We start from the raw sequence: 22,916 nt of genomic DNA on the forward strand, positions 1-22,916 counted from the left end.
GAGTGTTTTTTCATTTTAATTCTTGTGTATATTAGCTGTATGCATATTTATCTGTGATCCAATCTGTAATTTATACGTTATCATGTTATGTTATTGACCCCTTCGGCGTATAGTGGTATGTCCCATTGCCCTCTCTCCGTGTCTGTCCTCAGCAGCTAGGTTCGTCAGCCCCTGTACTGCTGAGAGGTGAGGCCGCAGCCTGGGTAAGCGCTTATGGGACCCTGGGCAATTGCTATGCAAGGTCTTCAATTTTTACACATAAATGCGTGTTGCATTGAGCAGCAGTTGTAGCAATGGGACTATTTAAATAATGCATATTACTGTATAGCAGATTAAGTGTTTTAGTAATGTAAGTGAACCTGGCTATTTTTATAGCTTCACTTGTGACTTTTCTGTAAACCAAAGGGATACGGGGGCACATGACTAATGCAGACTACAGTGCAAGTGAATATTTTAACTCATTTGAGTGTGGTCTTGTAATATTTATTTGTAAATATAAGTTCCAATTTAAAGGGGTAGAAAAGTCAAAATTAAACGTGCATGGTTCAGATAGCGAATATGGTCAGCCTATGTATAAAACTTTTAATTCAAGTTTTCAAGTTTAATTTGTTCCCTTGGAATTCTTTGTTGAATAGGAATATGTACATATCCTACTGGGAACTAGATGGTTATTGGTGGCAACACACAAGCTGCCCTTGTGCTGACTTTAACTATGTGCTTAATTTGTTTGCAGGTGTTAAAATACAAATAGTCCTAATATAAAATGATATAGCATATTAGATCATTTTCTTTTTGTACTTTTATATCCCTTTAACCTCTGATGCAAATGCCACCATCTACATAAGTTAAGAGGAATGCCAGTGTTCCCAATTGTTAGTCTAGTGATACAGCTGCTTTAAAGGGACTTAGAAGTGTAAAATGCTTATGCTCCAATATATTAAAACATTTTTTTACTGTACTATTGCATGCTGGTTTTGAATCATGAAAGTATAATTTTGACTTTCATATCCATTTCAAAACAAACATTTGGGTGCATAACTTGACACTATGGGTCCCATCTTTGCTTTCTTTTTTTTTTTTTTTAAAGGTTTATTACAGGGGTGTCCAAACTTTGCTCTCCAGAGGTTTTGGAACTACATTTCCCATGATGCTCAGCTAGATAAAATGCTGGCTGAGCATCATCGGAAATGTAGTTCCAAAACCTCTGGAGAGCAAAGTTTGGACACCCCTGGTTTATTAGTTTTATACATCAATTACAAATCTGAACAATCAATCTTTCCAGATTTAACAGAATCATAATATAACATTTTCATACTCTATACTTTCTGTTTCAAATAATATATAATGCAGTATATATTTATCCAGTCTTGGTCTCAGACAGAAAAAAATTAAATCTTATAGGGAGGATACCTGTCCGTAAAACATAACAATCATAAAGATATAGAAAGGTATTCCTTTTTCCCCTTTCTATTATCATAAGGAAAGAAAACAAAAGGAAAAACTAACAAACCTCTATCCTTTCCCCTTTTCACCCACAGAAACAACACAAAGAATCTTTCTATCTATATTGGTGCCTTTCCCCCCTGGATTCTATATAAAAGATATTCAGTTTAAAGTTATAAACTCTTAAATTACATAAAAAAATAATCTAAGTCTTGTAATAAGAAAAAAAAAAAAAAAAAAAGTTTCTCTCTCTCCACTCTTCCCCCTCCCCCTGTATTCTAAGCCAGGTCGGGCTCTTCAAAAAGCCATTCCCCTCTCACTCTACAGTTTTCCATATAGATTGTGTTTTTGAAGTTTCCGATTATTTTCTTTTGTTCTTCAATCTCCCTAGTTTTAATCCAATTCTCCCATTTGCTAAAGAAGCGTGTTATGTTGATATCAATGTGGTATAGAGTGTCTTGTAGTTCTATAAGAAATTGATGATAAATAATTTCCCCAAGATTCCCAAAAGAGGGTGGTTTAACCTGTTTCCATCCTTTTAATATAAGATTTCTAGCTAACAAAATTATCATCGTTATGAATTTCCGATTTTGTAGCTGTTCTTTTTTATAGTGGAAAAAAAAGATCTGTTCTGGTTGTAAGAGTATTTGAGTATGATAGACCTTGCTCAGCCAGAAATTTATCTTTCCCCAAAAACCTTGTATCTTGGGGCAGAGCCAGAAGCTATGGATTAGGTTTGTCTTTGATTGTCTGCATTTAGTACAAAACGTTCCTTCCCCTATGCCGCCCCATTTAGCAATCTTCTCAGGTGTGATATATACCATCCACATTAATTTTACATGCTGTTCACGCATAGGGATAGCTAATGATGCTTCCTCCACTCTCTCCACGCTTTTTAATATTAATTGCGTAGTTAGATTCGGAAAGTACACTTCCCTCCATTTTGCAGTTGCGCTTTCAATGTGTTGTTTGTAGTTTATATTATTTATTAGATTGTATAACGGAGATATTGAGTATTTACCACTTTTAATCAGATTAATTACCGGAACTAATGGTGCAAGATCCCAATTATTCCCTTGTATTTGAATTAGTTTAAGGCAATAATGCCTAATTTGTAAGAATGAGAAAAAATGTTTCTCAGAGAGAGAGTATTTATTTTTAATTGTTTCGAAGTCTACGACCTGAATTACACCCTGGTTATTTTTTGTTAATTGAATAATATTGGATAATCCCTTTTCTTGCCAGACTGAAAATATTTTAGATGAGAGACCCTGTTTAAATTCTAAGTTTCCTTTGATAGATAAATACCGTGTTGCATAGGGATGTATACCTAAAAACTTACATATTCTGTGCCAAGCTACAACTGTATCCCTAAGCAAATCTATTTTTTTGACATATGGTGGGAGGTTCTTAACCTCGAGATGGAGGATATTTTTTAAATAGAAAGGTTTTGTCAATCCATTTTCTGTCTCTGGTAAAGTAAAATGATTACTCTCTAGGAGCCAATCAAGAGCAATCTTTGTCACTGCCACCAGGTTATATATTATTAAGTTAGGGAGGCCTAGGCCCAGATATTCTTTTTTAAGTATTAATTTTTGATGGCTGAGTCTAGGCCTATTATTCATCCATAAGTATTCCTTAATTGCCTGATTAGATGTCTTAATCTCCTGTTTCTTGATTAAGAAAGGAATATTCTGAAAAAGATACAGTAGCCTTGGGAGTGCGATCATCTTAAGTAAATTCACTTTACCAGAGAGAGAAAGTAGAAGAGAGGTCCACCTTTTGAGAGTTTCACAGAATTGTCTGATGCCATTACCAATATTCAAAGGGTACCATTCTGAGGGATCTCTAGATATTTTAACCCCCAAGTAAGTCATATATTTAGTTACTTCTTTGAATATTTTGGTTTCTGATTCTTGATTTTTTTGAAGCCATAGTACTTCAGATTTAGACTGGTTGATATGATACCCTGAAAAAGAGCCATAGTTTTTTATAATCTGGCACATTTTATTAAAGTTTTTCTTTGAATTTCTAGAAAATACCAATAGATCGTCTGCATAGACCGCTAACTGTATTCTCTTGCCACCTAACTCAATCCCCTGTATATTATTTCTCAAAGCAATCAATAAAGGTTCCAATGCAATATTAAAAATTAAGGGCGACAGAGGGCAACCCTGTCTTGTCCCTCTTAAGAGGGGGAAGTAGGGTGTTTTGTTGCCGTTGATAATTATCGCTGCCCTAGACTCAGTGTAAAGTTTCTTAATTAAATTAAGACTATTGCCTGAATAACCGAATTTTATAAGAGAGGTAACAAGGTGGTCCCATGTAACGGAGTCAAAAGCTTTACTTGCATCAAGTGATACTATTGAACTGTCTTCTTTGTTAGTTTTTTTATTATATTTGTCGTTATACCACTGGTCTGAGATTGTTAAAAAAACTTTCCTTAAGTTGACATTTGAAGACCTTCCTTTCATGAAGCCTGTTTGATCCGAGTGTATTATTGTATCTAATGAAGCCTGAATCCTTTTAGCTAAAATACTGGTCATTATTTTATAATCAATATTGAGTAGTGAGATGGGCCTGTAAGAATCAATTAATTGTGGATCTTTTCCCGGTTTAGGTATGACTATTATTATGGATTCGTTAAAATCAGCTGATGGTTCCAACTGTCCATTCCAGAGCCCATTCAGCAGAGCATTTAATGTAGGGGTTATTTCCTCTATAAGAATCTTATAAAATTCGGATGGAAGACCGTCCGGCCCTGCCGCTTTATTTGCCATCGTTTTGATTATTTGTCTTATTTCATTTTCTGTAATGGGTTCATTAATTTTTGTTAGACAATTATCTTCTAGTTTTGGGACTGTCAAGGACTCCCAAAATGACTCCTTGGTAGTACAATTAATATGCTGTGCTGAATAGAGCTCCGTGAAATAATCAAGGAAGGCCTTTTGTATGTCCTCTGTTTGGGTCCAAATATGATCTTTATTTTTAATTTTTTTTATAAAGCTTTTAGTTTTATGATTTTTGTCAATTCTTGCTAAGAAGCTACCCACCTTGTTGCCGTACCTATAAAACTGTGCGCAGGATTTTGTATTTTCTCTAATTTCATTTTGCATGAGGTAGGTGTCTCTATCTTTTTTAGCCTGAATATATTGTTGCCAGTTATCTGCGGTTTTTGTCTGGATATATCTGGAGTATTTATTGATCACACAGTTAGTTATCTGCTTTTTGTATGCGTGTGTTTTTTTATTTTGTTTTATTTGGTATGCCAAAATTTCGCCTCTTAGTACGGCTTTTGCGGCGTTCCAGTATATATGAGTTTTGTCAAAAGAGCTATTATTAAACTGTTTATATTCAGCCCATTTAGATTTTAAGAAATTTATGAACTTACTATTTTTTGCTAGATATTTTGGAAAGAAGAACTGGTTGGATTTCCGAGTCTTTTGTTTGGGGTCTAGTGCAATTGAGATAGGGGCGTGGTCTGATATGGTTATTATATCAATAAGTGTCTCCTGGATACAATCTATTAGCTTTTCTGAAATAAGGAAGTAGTCTATTCTAGATAAAGTTTTTTTTGATTTCGAGAGGCATGTATATTCTCTTTCATCAGGATGTCTAGTTCTATATATATCAATTAGTTTTATATCTTGTTGAAACCTCTTTTTATAAGAAGAGATTCTCTTTTTCTTCTCGCTATTGTAGATTTATCTAGTGTTTTTTGCCTTATTGCTTGCTCACCGTTATCTCTACTTCTGTCTACTGTGGTATTGGGAGCAATATTAAAATCACCACCAATAATTATAGTATTTGTGGAGTATATTAGCAACTTATCTCGCAAGCTTTGCCAAAAGTCTATATCCTCCTCATTTGGGCCGTATACATTGCAAATAACAATCTTCCTATGCGCAATTTCAGCTTCTAATATGATATATCTTCCTTCCACGTCTCTCACTAATTTGTCAATTTTGTATTCTATTGTTTTACTAAACAAAATAGCCACTCCTTTTTTCCTTTGGTGCCCTGTAGTATATATAATCTCTTTGACCCATCCCCCTTTTAGTTTAATAGCCTCTTCCCCTTTTAGGTGTGTTTCCTGCAAGAGCAGTATCTGAGCACCCAATTTTTTTGCGTATCTCAGAATAGCTTTGCGTTTCATGGGTGATGTTATTCCCCCTATATTCCACGAAACTACTTTAAGACTCATTTTCACTAATCTATGGGTTTAACTATTACTAATAAGTCGTTTGTGTCTATAAAGTGTTTACAGGATAAAACAACCATCACAACGCACAGGAGAGAGTTGAAGAGAAGAAAGAGGGAGGAAGAAGAGAAAGAGAGAGAAAGAAGAAGAGAGAGAAAAAAAAAAATAAAAAAAAATAAAAAAATAAAAAAATAAACTAACATTATGAATTACCAAGACTTTATTAATTCCCTTTATTTCACTGGAGGTCTTCCTCTTTCCTTCCAGATTCCCCTTGGAGGGGGATTTTCCCCCATAACTAAATTTTATTCTATACATTTTTCTAAAATCAAAGTTAATATACATTATATTCCTTTATGTGTTAACCTTAAAAAATAAAACCAGTACCGAAAGATTTGATGAGAACAGGGGCACTGTTCATGTTACAGGGCCTTGTTGTCTTTCTAAGCTATCTTTATGCTCTTTAAGAAACTCGTTTACTTCCTCTACATCTGTAAATATCCTGTTCCCTGTATTAGTGCTAATGCTAAGTCTAGCTGGATATAAAAGTCTGACTCTCCACCCTTCTTGTATTAATTTGGTACATATTGGCGCAAGAGATCGCCGTTTATTAGATGTCTCGTAAGAGAAGTCATTAAATAACAAGAGTTTTCTACCCCTATAGTTGATTTCTCCATTTGCTTTCCTATAAGCATTCATAATTTTGATTTTTTCCTGAAAATTCAACAATTTCATGATAACTGGTCTGCCTGTTTTATTTCTTCCCTCCTCTTGTCTCTCTGAGCCTATTCTATGTATTCTCTCAATTGTTATATTTTGAGTTTCTACTCCAATATTTAATAGACCCATTAATTCTACCTCCACAAATCTCTTAAGATCTTTCTCCTGTATATCCTCTGTCAGGCCAATAAGACGTATATTATTTCTTCTGGCCCTATTTTCTAGGTCCTCAAGTTTATTTTTCATATTTTCAATCTGGGTGGACATAGTGCGTAGTGTCTGTTCCCTCTGTAGGGCCCCATCCTCAATATCAGATATTCTCTGTTCTGCATACGTGAGTCTGGTTGCAAATTGTTTTACTTCGAGTGTTAGTGAGGTGATGTTATTTTGAATTAAGTCAAACTTGGGTGTAAATAGTGCGTCGAGCTGCTTAATTAATTCTTCATTGTTAGAACTTTGTGAAAGATTTATTTCCCCTATTCCCCCCTGTGCTTCTTGTGAATTTCTATTCCCTTTTCTTTCTTGATTTTTACTTCGGGAAGACATGCCTGGTGAAGTGATTTTGCTTTTGTTTAAGTATTTTTCCATATGTATATATGGGCTCCTCCTTTACCCCTAAATTAGGTAATGTCCTCTTGTGTTTAAAAAGTGAGATTATATGTTAATAAATGGTACCAGACTATGTAGTTGAAATTTTTGGCCCACCACTGTTAATTAGAGGGTGGAGAATGTTTTTCCAAGTTAAATTAAGTTGTAGACTACCCTTTTAGATATGCATATACATACTTATTCGTGTTTTACTCTTTTCTCTTTTATCTTAAACTATTTGAATTGTGTGTGTGATGCTCAGATTTTATTTATAGCTAACGAGTGTGCTGGCCTTGACCACGCTACTTCAGAATCTTGACGCTTACTTCAATGGGAAGGTTATCTATAGATGCGTTTAATTTATACCTTCCAAAATTTAAGTACTATCTGTTCCACACCAATTTTACATTCAGGCCTAGTCCACGTTATTTTTGTTAAGTTTTGCCACACCGTTACGTGTAAAAACCTCTAAGATTGCTTTTAATTCTCTATCCACCTTATCAGATATCAAAAGGGCTTTTTTTTTTTTTTTTTTTTTTGTAGAAAAGTCTTTGAGAACAGATTCCTAAGGGATCATTTAGTACTAAGTTAATTTTGTCAGATTAATGCTTGGAGGTAGGGTTTTTCTATCATTGCAGACTATTTAAAGCTTGTAAAGTTTTTAATGACCCTGCTTTGGTTCTCCTCTTCTACTAGGCCTTGTTTACAGGGCTTTGTGTACAGTTGAGAGATATGAGTGCTTATAAGGATGTAGAGCCTTAGCCCAGAAATGGAGAGGAAAAAAAAGAAAACAAAAAAGAAAGAAAACTCCTTTTAAAATGTAAAATAGAGCTAGCACTTGCTAATTTAAGTCCTGAAATGATTTCTCTCTCCCCTATCTTTTCTCCCCCTTTCCTTCTCCCTCTCTTCTTCTTACCCCTTCCCTTTTCCTTCTATCTTGGGGAGTAGAGCTATCTCAGTTGTATATTGTCACTTGTGCTTGTGCCCTGTGTTGTCTTATGATTTACAGCACACAAAAATAGCAAAAATAACTAAATATGAAACATAAAGCTGGCACTGTTATCACTTATCATCTTTACCTTAAACCTTCTATTATTTTGTAAGATACAGCATACCAACATATCCTAGATGTTTAAATATAAAACATGTGGTGACTCTTAACATTGCAATCATATACATTTCTTATCATGATTTTTAAGCCTATACCAATCTTATCAATCAGAGAGAAAGAGCAATGAAGAACATAAATGATACAACTCTTTTAAACCTGGGTTACCCCCAGCTCATGTTCAGTAAAAGTTTCTGTAGTCAATGTCCTTATGCAAGAAGGCTAATTGTTCCACTACTGCTGTTATTGTGGCAGATGTTGCTTGAAAGTGCTTATAATTCCCACATCTTTATGTAATAAGTAAACAATGGGAAGAGAAAGAAAACAGCTAATCTGCGTTTTTTTTTTCGTTTTTTTCTTTTTTCTCTTCTCCTCTTCCTTCCTTCTGCTTAAAAAAGTCTCCTTTTCTTTTTCCTCACTCTTTCCCCCTTTAAACCAATAGCTTGCTTTGCTTTCCTTTTGTGAATGCTCTCTTTACCCAATTTTCTTCTTATAGGGGAGATATTAAATGTTCCCCATCTTTGCTTTCATGCACACAGAGTAGCTTTAAGGGACATAAAACCCATATTTTTTCTTTCATGATTTAAAAAGAACATGCAATTTTAAACAACTTTCTAATTTACTTCTTGTCATGAGATGCAGGACACAGCATAGAAGGTGCAACGCTATTTTATTGCAGAGCATAGAAGTATACAGCTTGTACAACACTTCTAACTTGGTAACTGCGACATAGACAATAACGGCCACAAGCCACGCCCCCATCCGGTGACGTCACCTCCCACTCATCACATCTTCCCCTTTTTCAAAGGACAAAGCATACATTTTTTTTTTTTTTTAAGAGTACATCAAATAACAAGGTATACAAGAAGCATACAAAAATAGTTTTGTTTAGTATACAACAAATAACAAGTTAAATATATATGAACAACAAGAAACACAATCCTGATTTGAACATCGGGGTAGACTACCCTAGTCCACAGTGACCATGGGATTATTCTGCCCATTCTCCGGTCACTGCTCTAACTAGTGCTAATCCCGATATCGGGCTGGAAGTTTCACCACTCTTCCACTTGATGTCATTTTACATGAACTGTCCTCTGATACAGAAGAAGGTGATTGAGAGTTTGCTGGAAGCAAAGAAGTATCCCCGCTGTGATCTTGCTGAGGGGAAGGCACCCCTCTTAAAACAGGCGATCCCACCGTTGGTGGCTTCGAGGCATTCAGTCCCAAACTCTCAGGTACTGGCTGAAGATGTCTTCTATTTTGACGTGTTACTGTCTCTCCATCAGTAAGGACTACATAAGACCTTGGTTCTGAAGAGCATCCAATTACTGTAGCAGACGTCTTCTATTTCTTCTCATCATCCAGTTTAACTCTGACACTTTGCCCCACATTCAGCTCCTGCAAGGGCCTCGCAGAGTGTTTTCGGTCGTAGAAGAATTGATAACCCCTTTTAGCCTCTTCATCCCTCCTAAGGACCTCGTCCCAAGGAACAGAGCTGGTTGGCTAGAAGACAACCACAGAGGGTAAGGTGGTGCGAATCCAACATCCTAGCATCAGCTGTGCCGGGCTTAAACCCGTGGCTTGGATGGGAGTCACCCTATAGGCCAAGAGAGCTAGGTACGGCTAAGATTGCTTCAAACTGAACTTTGTTGTTTGAACTGCCCTTTCAGCCATTCCATTGGCCTGCGGGTAATGTGGATTTGACGTAGAATGGACAAAATCATATTCACTGCTGAAAGAACTGAACTCCATGGAAGAAAACTGCATTCCATTATCACTCACTAACTCCATTGGTATGCCCCACCGGGCGAACAAGCTCTTGAGACGAGTGATAACGGCTTGACTGGTGATCTCATTCAAGGGTGCAATCTCCAAATACCTGGAATAGTAGTCAATCACGACTAGGTACTTTTTCCCTAGCCATGGGCCTGCAAGCAGCGGAGTAGAAATCGAGGGCTCCCTTCTCTGAGTAGGCTGGCTAAAGGCACATTTTGAAATGTGGCTTGCAATGTGGGAACTGATCCCAGGCCACCATACTGCCGTAGCTGCCCTTTCTCTGCACTTTGTAATGCCAAAGTGGCCATCATGAATCCAGTTTAACATCTCCTGCTGCATGCTAACAGGAATAAAAATGCGGTCCTGGAACAGCACCAACCCATCCAGCTCCGTGAGCTGCGACCTCTCTGACTGGTAAGAACTTAGACATCCAGGCTGCCCGGCTCTTGGGCCAACCTTCTTTTATGTACTTAATAACTTCTTGAAGGTCTGTATCTAAACGTGTCTCCTTTCTTATTTGCTCTAGCTTCCCTGACGAAATGAATTTGGATGCCAGAACTGAATCCGCATACACTTTCACATCTGATTCCATTGAAGATTCTTCAGCAGCAGCCAGCGGGAGTCTGGAAAGTGTATCTGCCACTACCAGTTGTTTCCCTGGCACATGCACTGCCTGAACGTTGAACCTGAGCAGCCTCATCAGAAGTCTCTGGCATCTTAGGGGTGTTTTGTCAATATCATAGGAGTTGATTAGAGGGACTAGCAGCTTATGGTCAGTCTCCAGACGAAATTTCTCTAAACCCACTACGTAATGCTGGAAGCGCTCACAGGCCCAAACTGCAGCCATGCACTCTTTCTCAATTTGGGCCTATTTCAACTCCGCAGCCGTCAGTGTACGGGAACAGTAGGCAATGGGCTATAGTTCTCATTCAGCTACAGGTGGAAGGCCCCTAGACCATAACTGCTTGTATCAGCACTAACCACAGTCTTTTTAGAAGGGTTGTAGAACCCTAACACTGGGGCAGACCCCAGCAATGACTTGACCTGTACAAAAAATTCTTCCTGTGAAGGACCTCAGACCCAGGCAACATCCTTTCTTCAACAACTCAGTGATAGGGTGCAGTACTGTGGATAAATCTGGAAGGAACCTGCCCACATAATTCACAAGGCCCAATATTTGTCTCAGCTCGTGTACATCAGAAAGTCTCTTCATCTGTTCAATAGCAAGGATTTTATCAGGGTCCGGCTTGATGCCATCTCCATTGATGATATGCCCAATGTAACATAACTCAGATTTTCTAAAATGGCATTTCTCTTTATTTAATTTCAGCCCGAACTCTCTAATGGTCTGTAGCACACAGCTCAATCGCTGATTCATGTTCTTCCAATGTAGACCCATACACTAGAATGTCGTCCATGACGACTGCCGTGCCCTCGTGATCTCTTAGGAGGGAACTCGTCTCTCTTTGAAAGATTTCAAGAGCAGTGGATATCCCGAAGGGGAGTCTGCAGAAGCAAAACCGACCTAGCAGTGTAATGAAGGTAGTCAATTTGCGGCACTGTGGATCTAGAGGTATCTGCCAGAAGCCGCTGGAAGCATCAAGTGTAGAGAAGAACTTCGCCACAGTCAGTTTCGGAGCAATGTCTTCAAGTGTTGGCAGCACATATCTCTCTCTCTTCACCGCCTCATTCAGCCTTTTCAAGTCTACGCAGATGCGTACCTTCCCGTTTTATTTGCAACAGGCACAATGGGGGCACACCAGTCAGTTGCTTCAACAACCTCTTCAATAATTCCAATATTCTTCATATGCAGAAGTTCCTTCTCCACTTGAGGCATGATCAGGAACGGAATTCTACGAGGAGTGGTAATGCTGTATGGGACTGCATCACTTTTAAGTGATATATGGACTGGGTTGCAAATCAGTAGGCCCAATTCACCAAACTTTTTTTTTTTTTTTTTTTTAAATCTCATTCACTCTGGCGACAAGGCCAAAACCACAGACTGCTTTCCTGATCAATAGGTTAACACACTAACCTCCTAATTAAATGTACCCACATGGTGAATTTCCTCTGCTTGTACTCGCAGCTGGCAATAAATTTCCCCGCACAATCGATGCGGCCACCAGGACTATGAACTTTCGTTGTAACTTTTGCCAGCTGAGGCTGTCGAGGCAGTTTAATGAATCCTGCAAGGGACATAACAGTGATCAAAAGAAATGTGTAACAGGAGCACCAAGTATATGGATAAAAAATAAACTTTATTTAGAACATAAAGGGTATCTTGACCCTAGGGTAAGAACATACAATTATAGTTAAACAGATGAGCCTTTTTTGTCATCTGTTTAACTATAATTGTATGTTCTTACCCTAGGGTCAAGATACCCTTTATGTTCTAAATAAAGTTTATTTTTTATCCATATACTTGGTGCTCCTGTTACACATTTCTTTTGATGCTTTGCTTATCACTTGGCCAAACAGTGAGCACAGGTTTTGGATACATATTGCGGTAGGTGGGCCTGAGGCACACTGCACTGACTGTCTTTTCATCTAAGGGACATAGGTGAAGTCTTTCAGGGCCCTAAAAAATGGAATAATGGGCAGAGAGTAAGAATCCTGGAATACAAGACTCAACTTTTTACACCAGTACTGGACTCAGCATCCTGATCTGAAAGAACACCACAGCAAGGGATTGAAGAGTGGTGAGTCAAGCATTTTATTTAGTGTATATACGGATGTTTGGGAGTGGTCCCTTGTGAATGATATTAGTGTGGGGGTTGTTTTTGGGAACACCGCCACATTCTTTCCTTTACAAACAGTCTAGTTGTGCAGTGGCCTTACAAGGAATTGGTTTCAGGACTATTTATACATTTCTTTATACAGTGCATACACCTTAACCACTCCCCCTATTGGATTTTGACATAACAGTGATGTCTGCTCCCGTGTCAATCTTGAATGCAACCTTGGCTCCCATTACAGTAAGGTTAACCCCCCAATCTTCGTCTGAACCAGACCGTTTAACAACAGACCCTACAAAGGACACTTCTTGACCCTCCTGGTCACTATCCACCTGCATCACCTTAATGTATTCAGTTTTACACACCACTTCAAAATGACCCATTCGGTTACACTTTCTACATCTTTTATCTTTAGCGGGGCATACAAGATTTTGATCATGGGTACGGTTACACCGTGTGCAGCACCCAGCCGCTTCCCGGCCTATCTTTTGCCCTTGGTCTATCGCTCACACTGTGCCTTTCACCTGCAGCTCTCCTGAACTGCTGCACTTCATCCACAATTCTCTCAGACCTCAGATCAGCACTTTGCTTTTTCACCAGTTCACTCTGGCGAGCCATCCTAATACCTCCATCTAATGTTAATTGGCGGGCCATCCTAATAGCTCCATCTAATGTTAATTCAGACTCCAACTGTAGCTTCAGTGAGACCTCAGTATCTGCAATACCTATGACTATTCTGTCTCCAATTTGCTCTTCTTTAGCAACACCAAACTCACAAAATTCAGCTAGTTCATACAGGCTGCGCACAAATGACTCCACAGATTCTCCCACATGCTGAGCACGTTTGTGAAAACAAGAATCACATTTCTTTTGGGCACAAAGTGGGCACTGAGTTTATCCATAACTATTTCAAAGTCAAATTCTTCCCCTTCTTGGAAAGTAAAGGCATTGAACACTGGCTCCACATCTTTCCCCATAGAGTATAAAAGAGAATTAACTTGTACTTCACCACTCTTCTTGTCCAGCTTGGAAGCAATCTTGAAGCGTTGAAACCGCTGACGCCATGTGGGCCAAGTTGCAGGCTGAGAGAAATCAAAAGGCTCAGGTGGGGTAAACTTAGACATCGTCAATACTCAGGAAACAGAAGCGCTGGCAACTACTTCTGACACCATGTCATGAGATGCAGGACACAGCATAGAAGGTACAACGCTATTTTATTGCAGAGCATAGAAGTATACAGCTTGTACAACACATCTAACTTGGTAACTGCGACAATAACGGGCATCAGCCACGCCCCCATCCGGTGACGTCACCTCCCACTCTCATCACACTTCTATTTAATTTGCTTCATTCTCTTGATATCCTTTGCTGAAAAGCATATCTAGATAGTTTCCGTAGCTGCTGATTGGTGGCTGCACATAGATGCCTTGTATAGATGGCTCACCCATGTGTGTTGCTATTCAACAATGAATATCTAAAGAATGAAGCGATTTTAGATAATAGAAGTAAATTGGAAAGTCGTTTAAAATTGTATTCTCTATTTGAATCATGAAAGAAAATTTTGGGGTTTAATGTCCCTTTTAAGGTAAATAAATTTAAAAAAAAAAGTGTGTTGTATAATTTCGTAAATAATTAAAATAAACTTGTGCTAAGTTAATTTCTATTTTGCTTTCATTTTGTTTCCAGACACAATGGTTAATTTTGTGGGAATTGTAAGAGAGCACTGGGTTAATGTCTTGGTTCCTTTGGGCTTTGTGATTGGATGGTACCTAGATCGAAGAAATGATGAGAAGTTGAGCACATTTAGAAATAAGAGTTTGCTATTTAAAAGGTGAGTGATATTTCAACAGTTATTTATAAATCAGAAATTAGATTGTTACATAATTTTATACTTTATGAGCATGTGTCAGTAGTCAGACTAGTCAGCATGCCATCATTTTGATGAGTTTTTCACACTAATATTACATCATTAACTCTGGCTTCCTCATACCAGCCAATTTAATTGGTTTTGTTAAACATCGTTCTTCGGTAGTTAATATACAGAAAACTTTAGCAATAACATCTCACTATCATTACAAAGCCAAGTCCAAAGAAAACTTTGAACTCCAAGATGCATGCTTATTGACATTAGATGCTGAAAAGGCATTTGATATGGTAGAGTGGGATAACCTATACACCGCCCTAGAGCATTTTAGCATAACTGGCAAGTTTTCTTTATTTTTGCAAAGACTGTACTTTGCACCTAGAGCCTCTTTAACTATTAATGGTGGCTTATCTCCCCCATTTGAACTGCAAAGGGGAACTATGCAGGGATGTCCCCTCTCCCCCTTATTTGACCTGGCTATTGAACCCCTTGCCTGTTATATTAGGCAATATTGTGAGAGACTAGATTTAGTTGGTCATAAACAACACTTATCTTTTTATGCTGATGATCTTTTGTTATTTGTGGGAAACCCCATTTCTAATCTACCGAAACTTTTAGACGCAATTTAAATGTTTTGGTACCTTTACAGGCTACAAGATCAATATCGATAAATCGGTATGAGCTAACTATGAAAAGCCCATTGTGCTTAAAATTCTAACTAAATGGATCGATTTAATATTATTAGACATATAATAAGATCTAATCACTCGTAGCTTCAGAAAGGTGAGAGAAACTACAATATCCGCAAACTTCAGGGAGTCCCATTTAAAAATATTACAGCAAACTTACATTACACCTAAACTTAGATCTAAATGGGTACCTGGGGCAAAATAGTCCTGTACCAAATGCAGCCTTGACTCACCAGTTTGGATTCACCTACTATGGAATTGTCACTAATTAAAGTGGTTCTGGAACAAATTGGTATATTGGTTATCGAAAATAATTAAAGCACGGGTAAATCTTTCAGCCTGACAAGTAATTTTCCTTCTTAAAAAAAGATGATATACCCAAGTATGACATTCTCATTACCATGGCCATACTGATTGCAAGGTAATTGATCTTAAAGGGCTCTATGTCCAAATGCTGATATTGCAGGCTGATGCAAGGGATGATCCCGAAAAGAGAGTGAAGCGGTTTCTATATAAATGGGAAGCCTACCTGCTACACCTACCAGTAAATGTTGAAGACGGAGTCCTTTACCAATTTAGAGACTGTATATACTACAAAAATCTCAGAGATAATTGGTGCCTCTCTGAGCAACCAACATAAACTATTTTCATTGTAAGACTATTCCCCTCTTGCTCTATACACTGCTGCATTTATCATGTGTAGGGGATAGTCTGTGGGCACTCCAGATAAGACACCTGATCGGCATGATCAGTTTACATTTAGATCTCAGATTAAACTGATTACTGTTTGTTTATATTGTACTTGTTTAGTAATAATAGAAAAGTGCAGCACACCCTATATTTATTTAAATTTTACAAGCTGTCTCAAATATATTGTGGATGTCATGATATAAAAACCAATTTCGCTTTCCATTAAAGTGAATGTAAAGTTTAATGAATAAGTGCCCGGTATCTATTTTTTTTTTAAATACCTTTGCTTTATGGAGAACAGACAGGCGATCCGGCTTCCTCCAATTGTTGCGTGCTCCCTTTGGCATCCAGCTCGTGGGGCCACGCACCGATTGGAAGAAGCCGGATTCGTCATGGCTGTGCCAACTACAGCAGGAGATGCGGGTGGAGGATCGCCGGTCTGTTTTCCATAAAGCAAACTTAAGTATTTAAAAAAAAAAAAAAAAAGCTTTTTTTTTAATGAATGAAAGTGCCCCTGTTTTTAAGATTAGTTTTAGATACTGAGCACTTATTCATTAAACTTTACATTCACTTTAAGTTTACCTTTTTTGCTTTGTTTGCGCTTTGACTGACTCATGATGTTCATTCCTTTTCGTTTTTGTTATTCAGATAACTAAATCTTATGAGTCGTCATGTGTATACCTCGTAGGTGTCATGATGTTTACACTACTCTCTTTTTCATTACATATATTACATTTTGTTTCTGCAATAATGTTTCATCTGAATCATGTATTTCATACAAATTTATATCCGTTTAGTGTGTTAAAGAGCCAATACATAAATACAGTAGACTTGCATAACCAACAAGAGCATAATAAAAAAGCAAAGCAATATCAGTCTGAATTTCAAATAAGTAGTAGATGTGGGGGGAGATTGTGACAAATTTCAAACTTTTTTCACTGCTACCTCTCTCATGTGACAGCCATCAGCCAATGACAAATATATGTATATACTGTGAGCTCTTTCACATGTTCCGTAAGAGCTACTACCTCAGAAAGTGTGCATATAAAAAGATTGTGCATATTTTGATAATTTAAGTAAATGGGAATTTTTTTTTTAATTGCTTGTTCTACCTGCAAAGTACATTTTACTTTAGTGTCCCTTTTAATCTCTCTAATAAAGAAAATGTATATTATTTGTTTCTCATGACCGCTGCACCACAATAAGTTTTATAGCTGTTTTTTTTTTCTTTAATCTGCAAATTGTTCAATTTTAAAATAGTCTATATGGAGTTTATAATCTACTCAGGACACAAACCTATATAAATCCTATGTTTTGATTCAAATTAAACAAAATTGTTTTATTTTTTTATACTTTATTGCTCACCTGATGCAAAAGCTGCACAGTACATGGGTGTTCCTGTAACCTTGTTGGTGCAACAATAGTGAAGCCTCTGCCCTTTACTTACCGACCACTCCAGTTACAGGACTCATGCTTGCAATGCATTGCGTGCTGAGACCCTGTCATTGTGGGACTATCTGAGTATGATTTGGTGCGGTTCCTTTTTGCTGGTGCAGCACTGATTGGCAACATAGTTTGAGAAGTAAAGGAAAAAATATTAATGACCACAGAACATCAGGATACATTTTTATATGATATTCTATATCATTATTTAAATTAACAAGCATTTTGTAACCTAAAAATGACTAATAAAGTTAAGTTGTCTGCTGCCAGCCTATAGCCACTACTGCAGTAATTTACTGTTACACATTTTGTAGGGCAATGAATAGAAATACAAAAAAGCTTTTATAGAAGAATTTTTTATGTTTTGATTTTTTTAAATGTTTAATCTTCTTCTAAGTATACCATATGGTTGTTGGAGCCTTTTGTAACAATGTTCCTGCATATTGTAAAATGAGTTATTTACTTCTATATCTGTCTTAAGTTGCTATATACACTTGGGAAACTCATAAGCTTGTTTGGGTTCCAATATCAACTTTATGCTGATGATACCCAAATCTATGTTTCTTCTCCCACCCTCCTAAATCTCACTAATACTTCCTACAAAATGATTTACCATCAAATGAACCTTTGCCATCCACTAATCTAATTTACTAATCCATTTTTGTCACCTCAACGCTCCATCACTGTTGGCAAATCCGCTATAAAATCTTCACTCTTTGTCTGCTGACGAGTATAACTCGATCCTGGCCTCTACTTTACTCCTCACATCCAGTTTCTAGGTAAACCTTGCTGCATTAATCTCTGAAGTATCGCTAAAATCCAGCCTTTTCTCAATCAAAACACACAAAAATATCTTAGTCAATTCACTTATCATATCACATCTTGACTACTGTAACTTCTAATTTGTTTACCAACAATGACTTGCTTCACTCTATTCTAAATGCAGCTTCCAGGCTGTTCCCCCTTGACTGCTTCTTGTTGCCAGTCCCATCACACTATACTGAGCTTCATCACCATACACTCCCACCTTTCCGAATTTTTTTGTGCTGCGCGTAATTCTTTGCATCTCTCTCTGTCTCTGTGTCTGTGTCTTTTTCTCTTTTTTTTTTTTTCTTTTTTTTCTCTTTTTTTTTCTCTCTTTTTTTTCTCTTTCTCTCTTTCTTTCTCTTTCTTTCTCTTTCTTTCTCTTTCTTTCTTTCTCTCTTTTCTTTTTCTCTCTTTTTTTTCTTTTTCTCTTTTCTTTTTCTCTCTCCTCTTTCTTCCCCCAGTATCTAGTTCATCTCGCAAAACCTACCTCTTCAGAGAAACATACTCACTCATTCTCAGAACATTTATTGTACCTTTTTTAGACCAACTATCTGAACTTTAACCTTTTAAGCTTCATCTCACCATGAACAATCTGCCTTTCCCACAAGCTATTCTTCTTCCTTGTGTCTCTAACTGCCACTTACATTGTACGCTCATTAGGGAGCATGGGGCCTGTTACTCTTCCTCTGCCTCAATTAGCCTTTCCTAGTTATGTCTTTACTGCACCCTCCGCATAGAGCTGTGGTATCTGTTGGCACATTACTAAAAAATACAAGAATAATAGAATTTCAGATAGAGCTTACAATTTTAAACTAGTTTCTAGCTTAAAGGGACACTCAAGTAAAAATACACTTTTATGATTCCGATAGAGCAGCAGTTTTAAGACACTTTCCAATTTACTTCCATGATCAAAGTTTGCAGTCTTTTTATATGCACGCTTTCAGGGGAAGACGCTCCTACTGAGCATGTGCACAAGTTCACAGGGTATACGTATAGTAGCATGTGATTGGCTGATGTCTGCCATATGATACAGGGGACTGGAAAATTGGAGAAAAAATAAATGTGCCAGAAAAAAAAAATCTATTGCCTATTTGAAATTCAGAGTAGGTGTTATTGCCTTTTTTTATTCTGCATGTGTTAATTATGCAATTCTACTGTAGTTTACAATTCTTGTGCTATCCTTTGTTGAAAAGCAAGTAGGTATGCTCAGGACAATGCATGTGTATGTATTAATATATGGCAGCAGTTTTGCAAGAATACTTTTAATGGAACACTAAAGTCAAAATTAAACTTTCATGATTTAGATAAAGCACGCAATTTTAAACGGCTACCCTATTCATGCATTTTGTGATTGGCTGATGGCTTTCACATAATGCAGGGGGGATGGAAAATGGAACTAACTTTTGCATTGTCTGTTCTTTTATGCATTTGTTTATATGCAATCCTGCTTTGTTTAACCCCTTCAAGACGGACTGATTCGTCCAAGTTCACGCTGTAAACAAAAAAAGAAAATGAAGCACATGATCGTCGCTGCGATCATGTGCTTCAAAAATGGCGCTGATTGGCTCCTGGGGAAATGTCTGCGTTGCTAGGCACGTTCCCCAGTCAGATTAACTGCCGTTTGGTTTTACAATTGAGCAGGACGCCACAAAAGTTGGGACGTTCCATGCCATCCTAAAGGTGTTTAAGCCCTGCGCTTTTAGGTCGGCACGGAACGTCCTAACGGCGTCAAGTAGTTAATAGTCCTTTAACAATGTTATGCATTTGCAAAAGCAGTAGATAGCAATAATATTTGATGGTATATAGTACTCCGGACTCAGCACGCTACCTACCTAGATATGCTCTTCAACAAAGAATAGATACCATGAAAACAAATCATATTTGATAATATAGAAGTAAAATAGAAAGTTGTTTTTTTTTTTTTTTTTTTTAAATGTTTAAAAGATTTGGGTTTCATGTTCCTTTTTATGCTGTTGGTCACTGGATGATAAAAAATGACTGTTCTGGTGAATTTGGGCTTTCCTAAGGAAACCTATAGTTATTGAGATAAGCACATGAACATACATTTTTAAATTAAAAAAGGAATATATTTTTAAAATACTTATAGGGACTTAAAACACAAATGTTATCTGTCATGATTTAGAAAGAATATGCAATTTTAAACAACTTTCCAATTTACTTCTATTATCTAATTGCCTTCATTCTTTTGATATCCTTTGTTGAAAAGCATATCTAAATAGGCTCAGTAGCTGCTGATTGGTGACTGCACATATATGCCTTATGTGATTGGCTCACCCTTGTGCATTTAAACGTCTTCAACAAAGGATATCTAAAGAATGAAGCAAATTAAATAATAGAAGTACCTTTGAATGCTGTTTAAAATTGTATTCTCTATCTTAACCCTTTGAGTGCTAAGCACCTGGGTGCTAATATGTTTTAAGTTGTGTTTTTGTTTTTTTTGTTTTTTTACTTTCCCCCCCCCCCCCCCCAGATCCCCAAGACTTACACTGTTGAAAACGGTTAGGCGATTACCTTTCCAACGGTGGGTCTTGGGAGTCTGTAGCTGCTTAGATGCCTGAGATACAGGCTTCTAAGCAGCATGCCCCCTTTTCCTATACATTGTCATTTTGTTAATAAAGTTGCACAGTGACGTCATCGTGCAGAACGTGAAGCCCCGGCGATGCCTGTCACTATACAGGCATGATCGTTGGGGTAGGAGCAGGTGGGAGCCCCTAGATCTCCCTCAAGGTGGGAGAGTGCTAGCGATGGCTCTGAGCCGTCGTTAGCACCAGAGTGGGAAACTCTGCGATGCCTCAGAGCTGTCGTTAGCACTCAAAGGGTTAAGAAAGAAAAATTTGGGGTTTCATGTCCCTTTTAATATATTTTAGATGTTAAAAAAACTTTTTTTTTCATGGCAGTTTTTTATCAGTGATATTTTAATAATCTAATGCACTGCACATAACTTCTTTAAAATGTTTGCAATTCATGGCAGATTTCTCAAGGTTATTGCAAATGCATGTGAGTTTAAGATATGTGCTAACTTTTTTTTTTTGTTTTTGTTTGTTCCTAAAGAGAGTTGAAGCCTGGCGAAGAGGTTACTTGGAAATGAAGAAGACAAAAAATCTGTGCACAATTAAATGTTCTTGTTCATAAATAAAGATGTATGCTCACATCGAAAAGACAAAATTCATGTGTACTGTAAATTATTATTCAGTAAAAAAAAACTAATAAAAGTTAAATCTTTATTTACCTACATTGCTTTCAGAAACCTGTCCAACTTAGCAGCATGTGACTCGCATCTGTGAATATATGAAAATACCTGTGTGATTCTTACTGTTCGATTATGCAAGTCAGTAGCCTAGGTTTGCCAGCAATACCCCTTCAGTTATTATATCATTCTTTGCAGCTGTTTTATTAATATATAGAGGGGTTTCTTACTGAATGTAAGGAAAAAATGTAGTAAAGGTAGAAAACCCTTTATCCAAACTGCTTGGAAGTGGAAAAGGTTTGGATTTTTTAATATTTGCATCTGTAAATTAGGACAGTTTGGAGAGGGGATGGGACCAAATGTAAACAAAATCTTGTGTCATTTAGGCAATATTTACATGGCCTAATACAGCTTATACATGTGACCTAAATGTAGTTTTATTTTAATACTTATTTGCATTTTAGACACAAAAATCAAACCAAAGACACAAGTAGAGAAGATTGTGACTTACAGGAGAGGAAATATTCATTAAAAGGTTTAGATTTCTAGTGTATTGGAGGAAAGCAAAAATCCTGTTGTGTAAAGAAAAAAAACCAGCAATATATAGGTGATGCCTTAGACTGATAACTGTACTTTTTTGTTATTTGTCAAATCATTTATGCTTTCACCGAGTGTAATTGCATTTATTTAGTTTTTGACTAAAGTAGCCTTTGTGAATTCAAGCTATTGTTTCTCAGCTCCAGTTCAAGGATTCCTTTAAACCAGATTTTTAAGAATATTTATAACATTGCCATGCAGTCAAAATCTCTGCACATTCAAGATAGATGACACGTCAACACCAAAAAAAACTATGCAAACAGTGCTTCCACTGAGAGTAAAGTCAAGATTCAGCTTTCATGATTCAGATAGACTCATTTTTAAATAACTTTCCAATGTACTTACATTATCTAATTTGCTTCATTCTCTTGGTATCCTTTGTTGAAAAGCATATCAAGTTAGGCTCAGGAGCAGCAATGCACTACTGGGAGCTAGCTGCTAATTGGTGGCTGCACATATTAGGCTTGTGCATTTGTCATTCATTTATCTAAACTAATATGGCTGCAAGTAGCAGCATTCAGCTCTTGAGAACCAGATTTATTCTTGTGAAAGTGCAACACAAAAAGGATTTGTACAGATCTTTGTGTGTTGCACTTTTAAACAAATAAATCTTACTCTGAAAACAGCTGACTGCTGCTACCCACAACCATATTTGTCAGTTATTTAGATAAACGAATGAAGAATGCTTGTCATTAGCTCACCCGATGTGTTCAGTTAGCTCCTAGTAGTGTGGTGTTCCTTCAACAAACGATACCAAGAGAATGAAGAAAATGTTATAATATAAGTAAACAGGGGATTCTATGTAATGATACACAAATTTGGTGTACAGTGCCTTACCATTTTTCTTCTAAAATAAAGAATAAAGGGACAGTCTACTCCAGAATGTTTATTGTTTAAAAAGAAAGATAATCCCTTTTATTATCCATTTCCCAGTTTTGTATTACCAACATGGTTCTATAATTTTTACCTCTGTGATTACCTTGTATCTAAGCCTCTGCAGACTGCCCCTTTATTTCAGTTCTTTTGAAAGACTTGCATTTTAAC

General features: G+C 37.1%; 1 protein-coding gene across 2 annotated transcripts; it reads left to right on the forward strand.

Annotated features, from left to right (window-relative positions):
• Positions 1–72: 72 nt before the first annotated feature.
• On the forward strand, positions 73–21,320 carry NDUFB1 (NADH:ubiquinone oxidoreductase subunit B1). Of its 2 annotated transcripts, none has more exons than XM_053697544.1 (3): positions 73–203; positions 14,261–14,405; positions 21,140–21,320. In XM_053697544.1, the coding sequence occupies exons 2-3, from the start codon at positions 14,266–14,268 to the stop codon at positions 21,174–21,176; spliced, it is 177 nt and encodes a 58-aa protein (XP_053553519.1). In that variant the 5' UTR covers positions 73–203; positions 14,261–14,265; the 3' UTR covers positions 21,177–21,320. The 2 variants fall into 2 exon arrangements, with proteins under 2 accessions (XP_053553519.1, XP_053553520.1); XM_053697545.1 differs by having other exon boundaries at positions 138–186.
• The last annotated feature ends 1,596 nt before the right edge of the window (positions 21,321–22,916 follow it).

This window comes from Bombina bombina, chromosome 1, assembly GCF_027579735.1.
Source record: "Bombina bombina isolate aBomBom1 chromosome 1, aBomBom1.pri, whole genome shotgun sequence".
Classification (NCBI taxonomy): domain Eukaryota; kingdom Metazoa; phylum Chordata; class Amphibia; order Anura; family Bombinatoridae; genus Bombina; species Bombina bombina.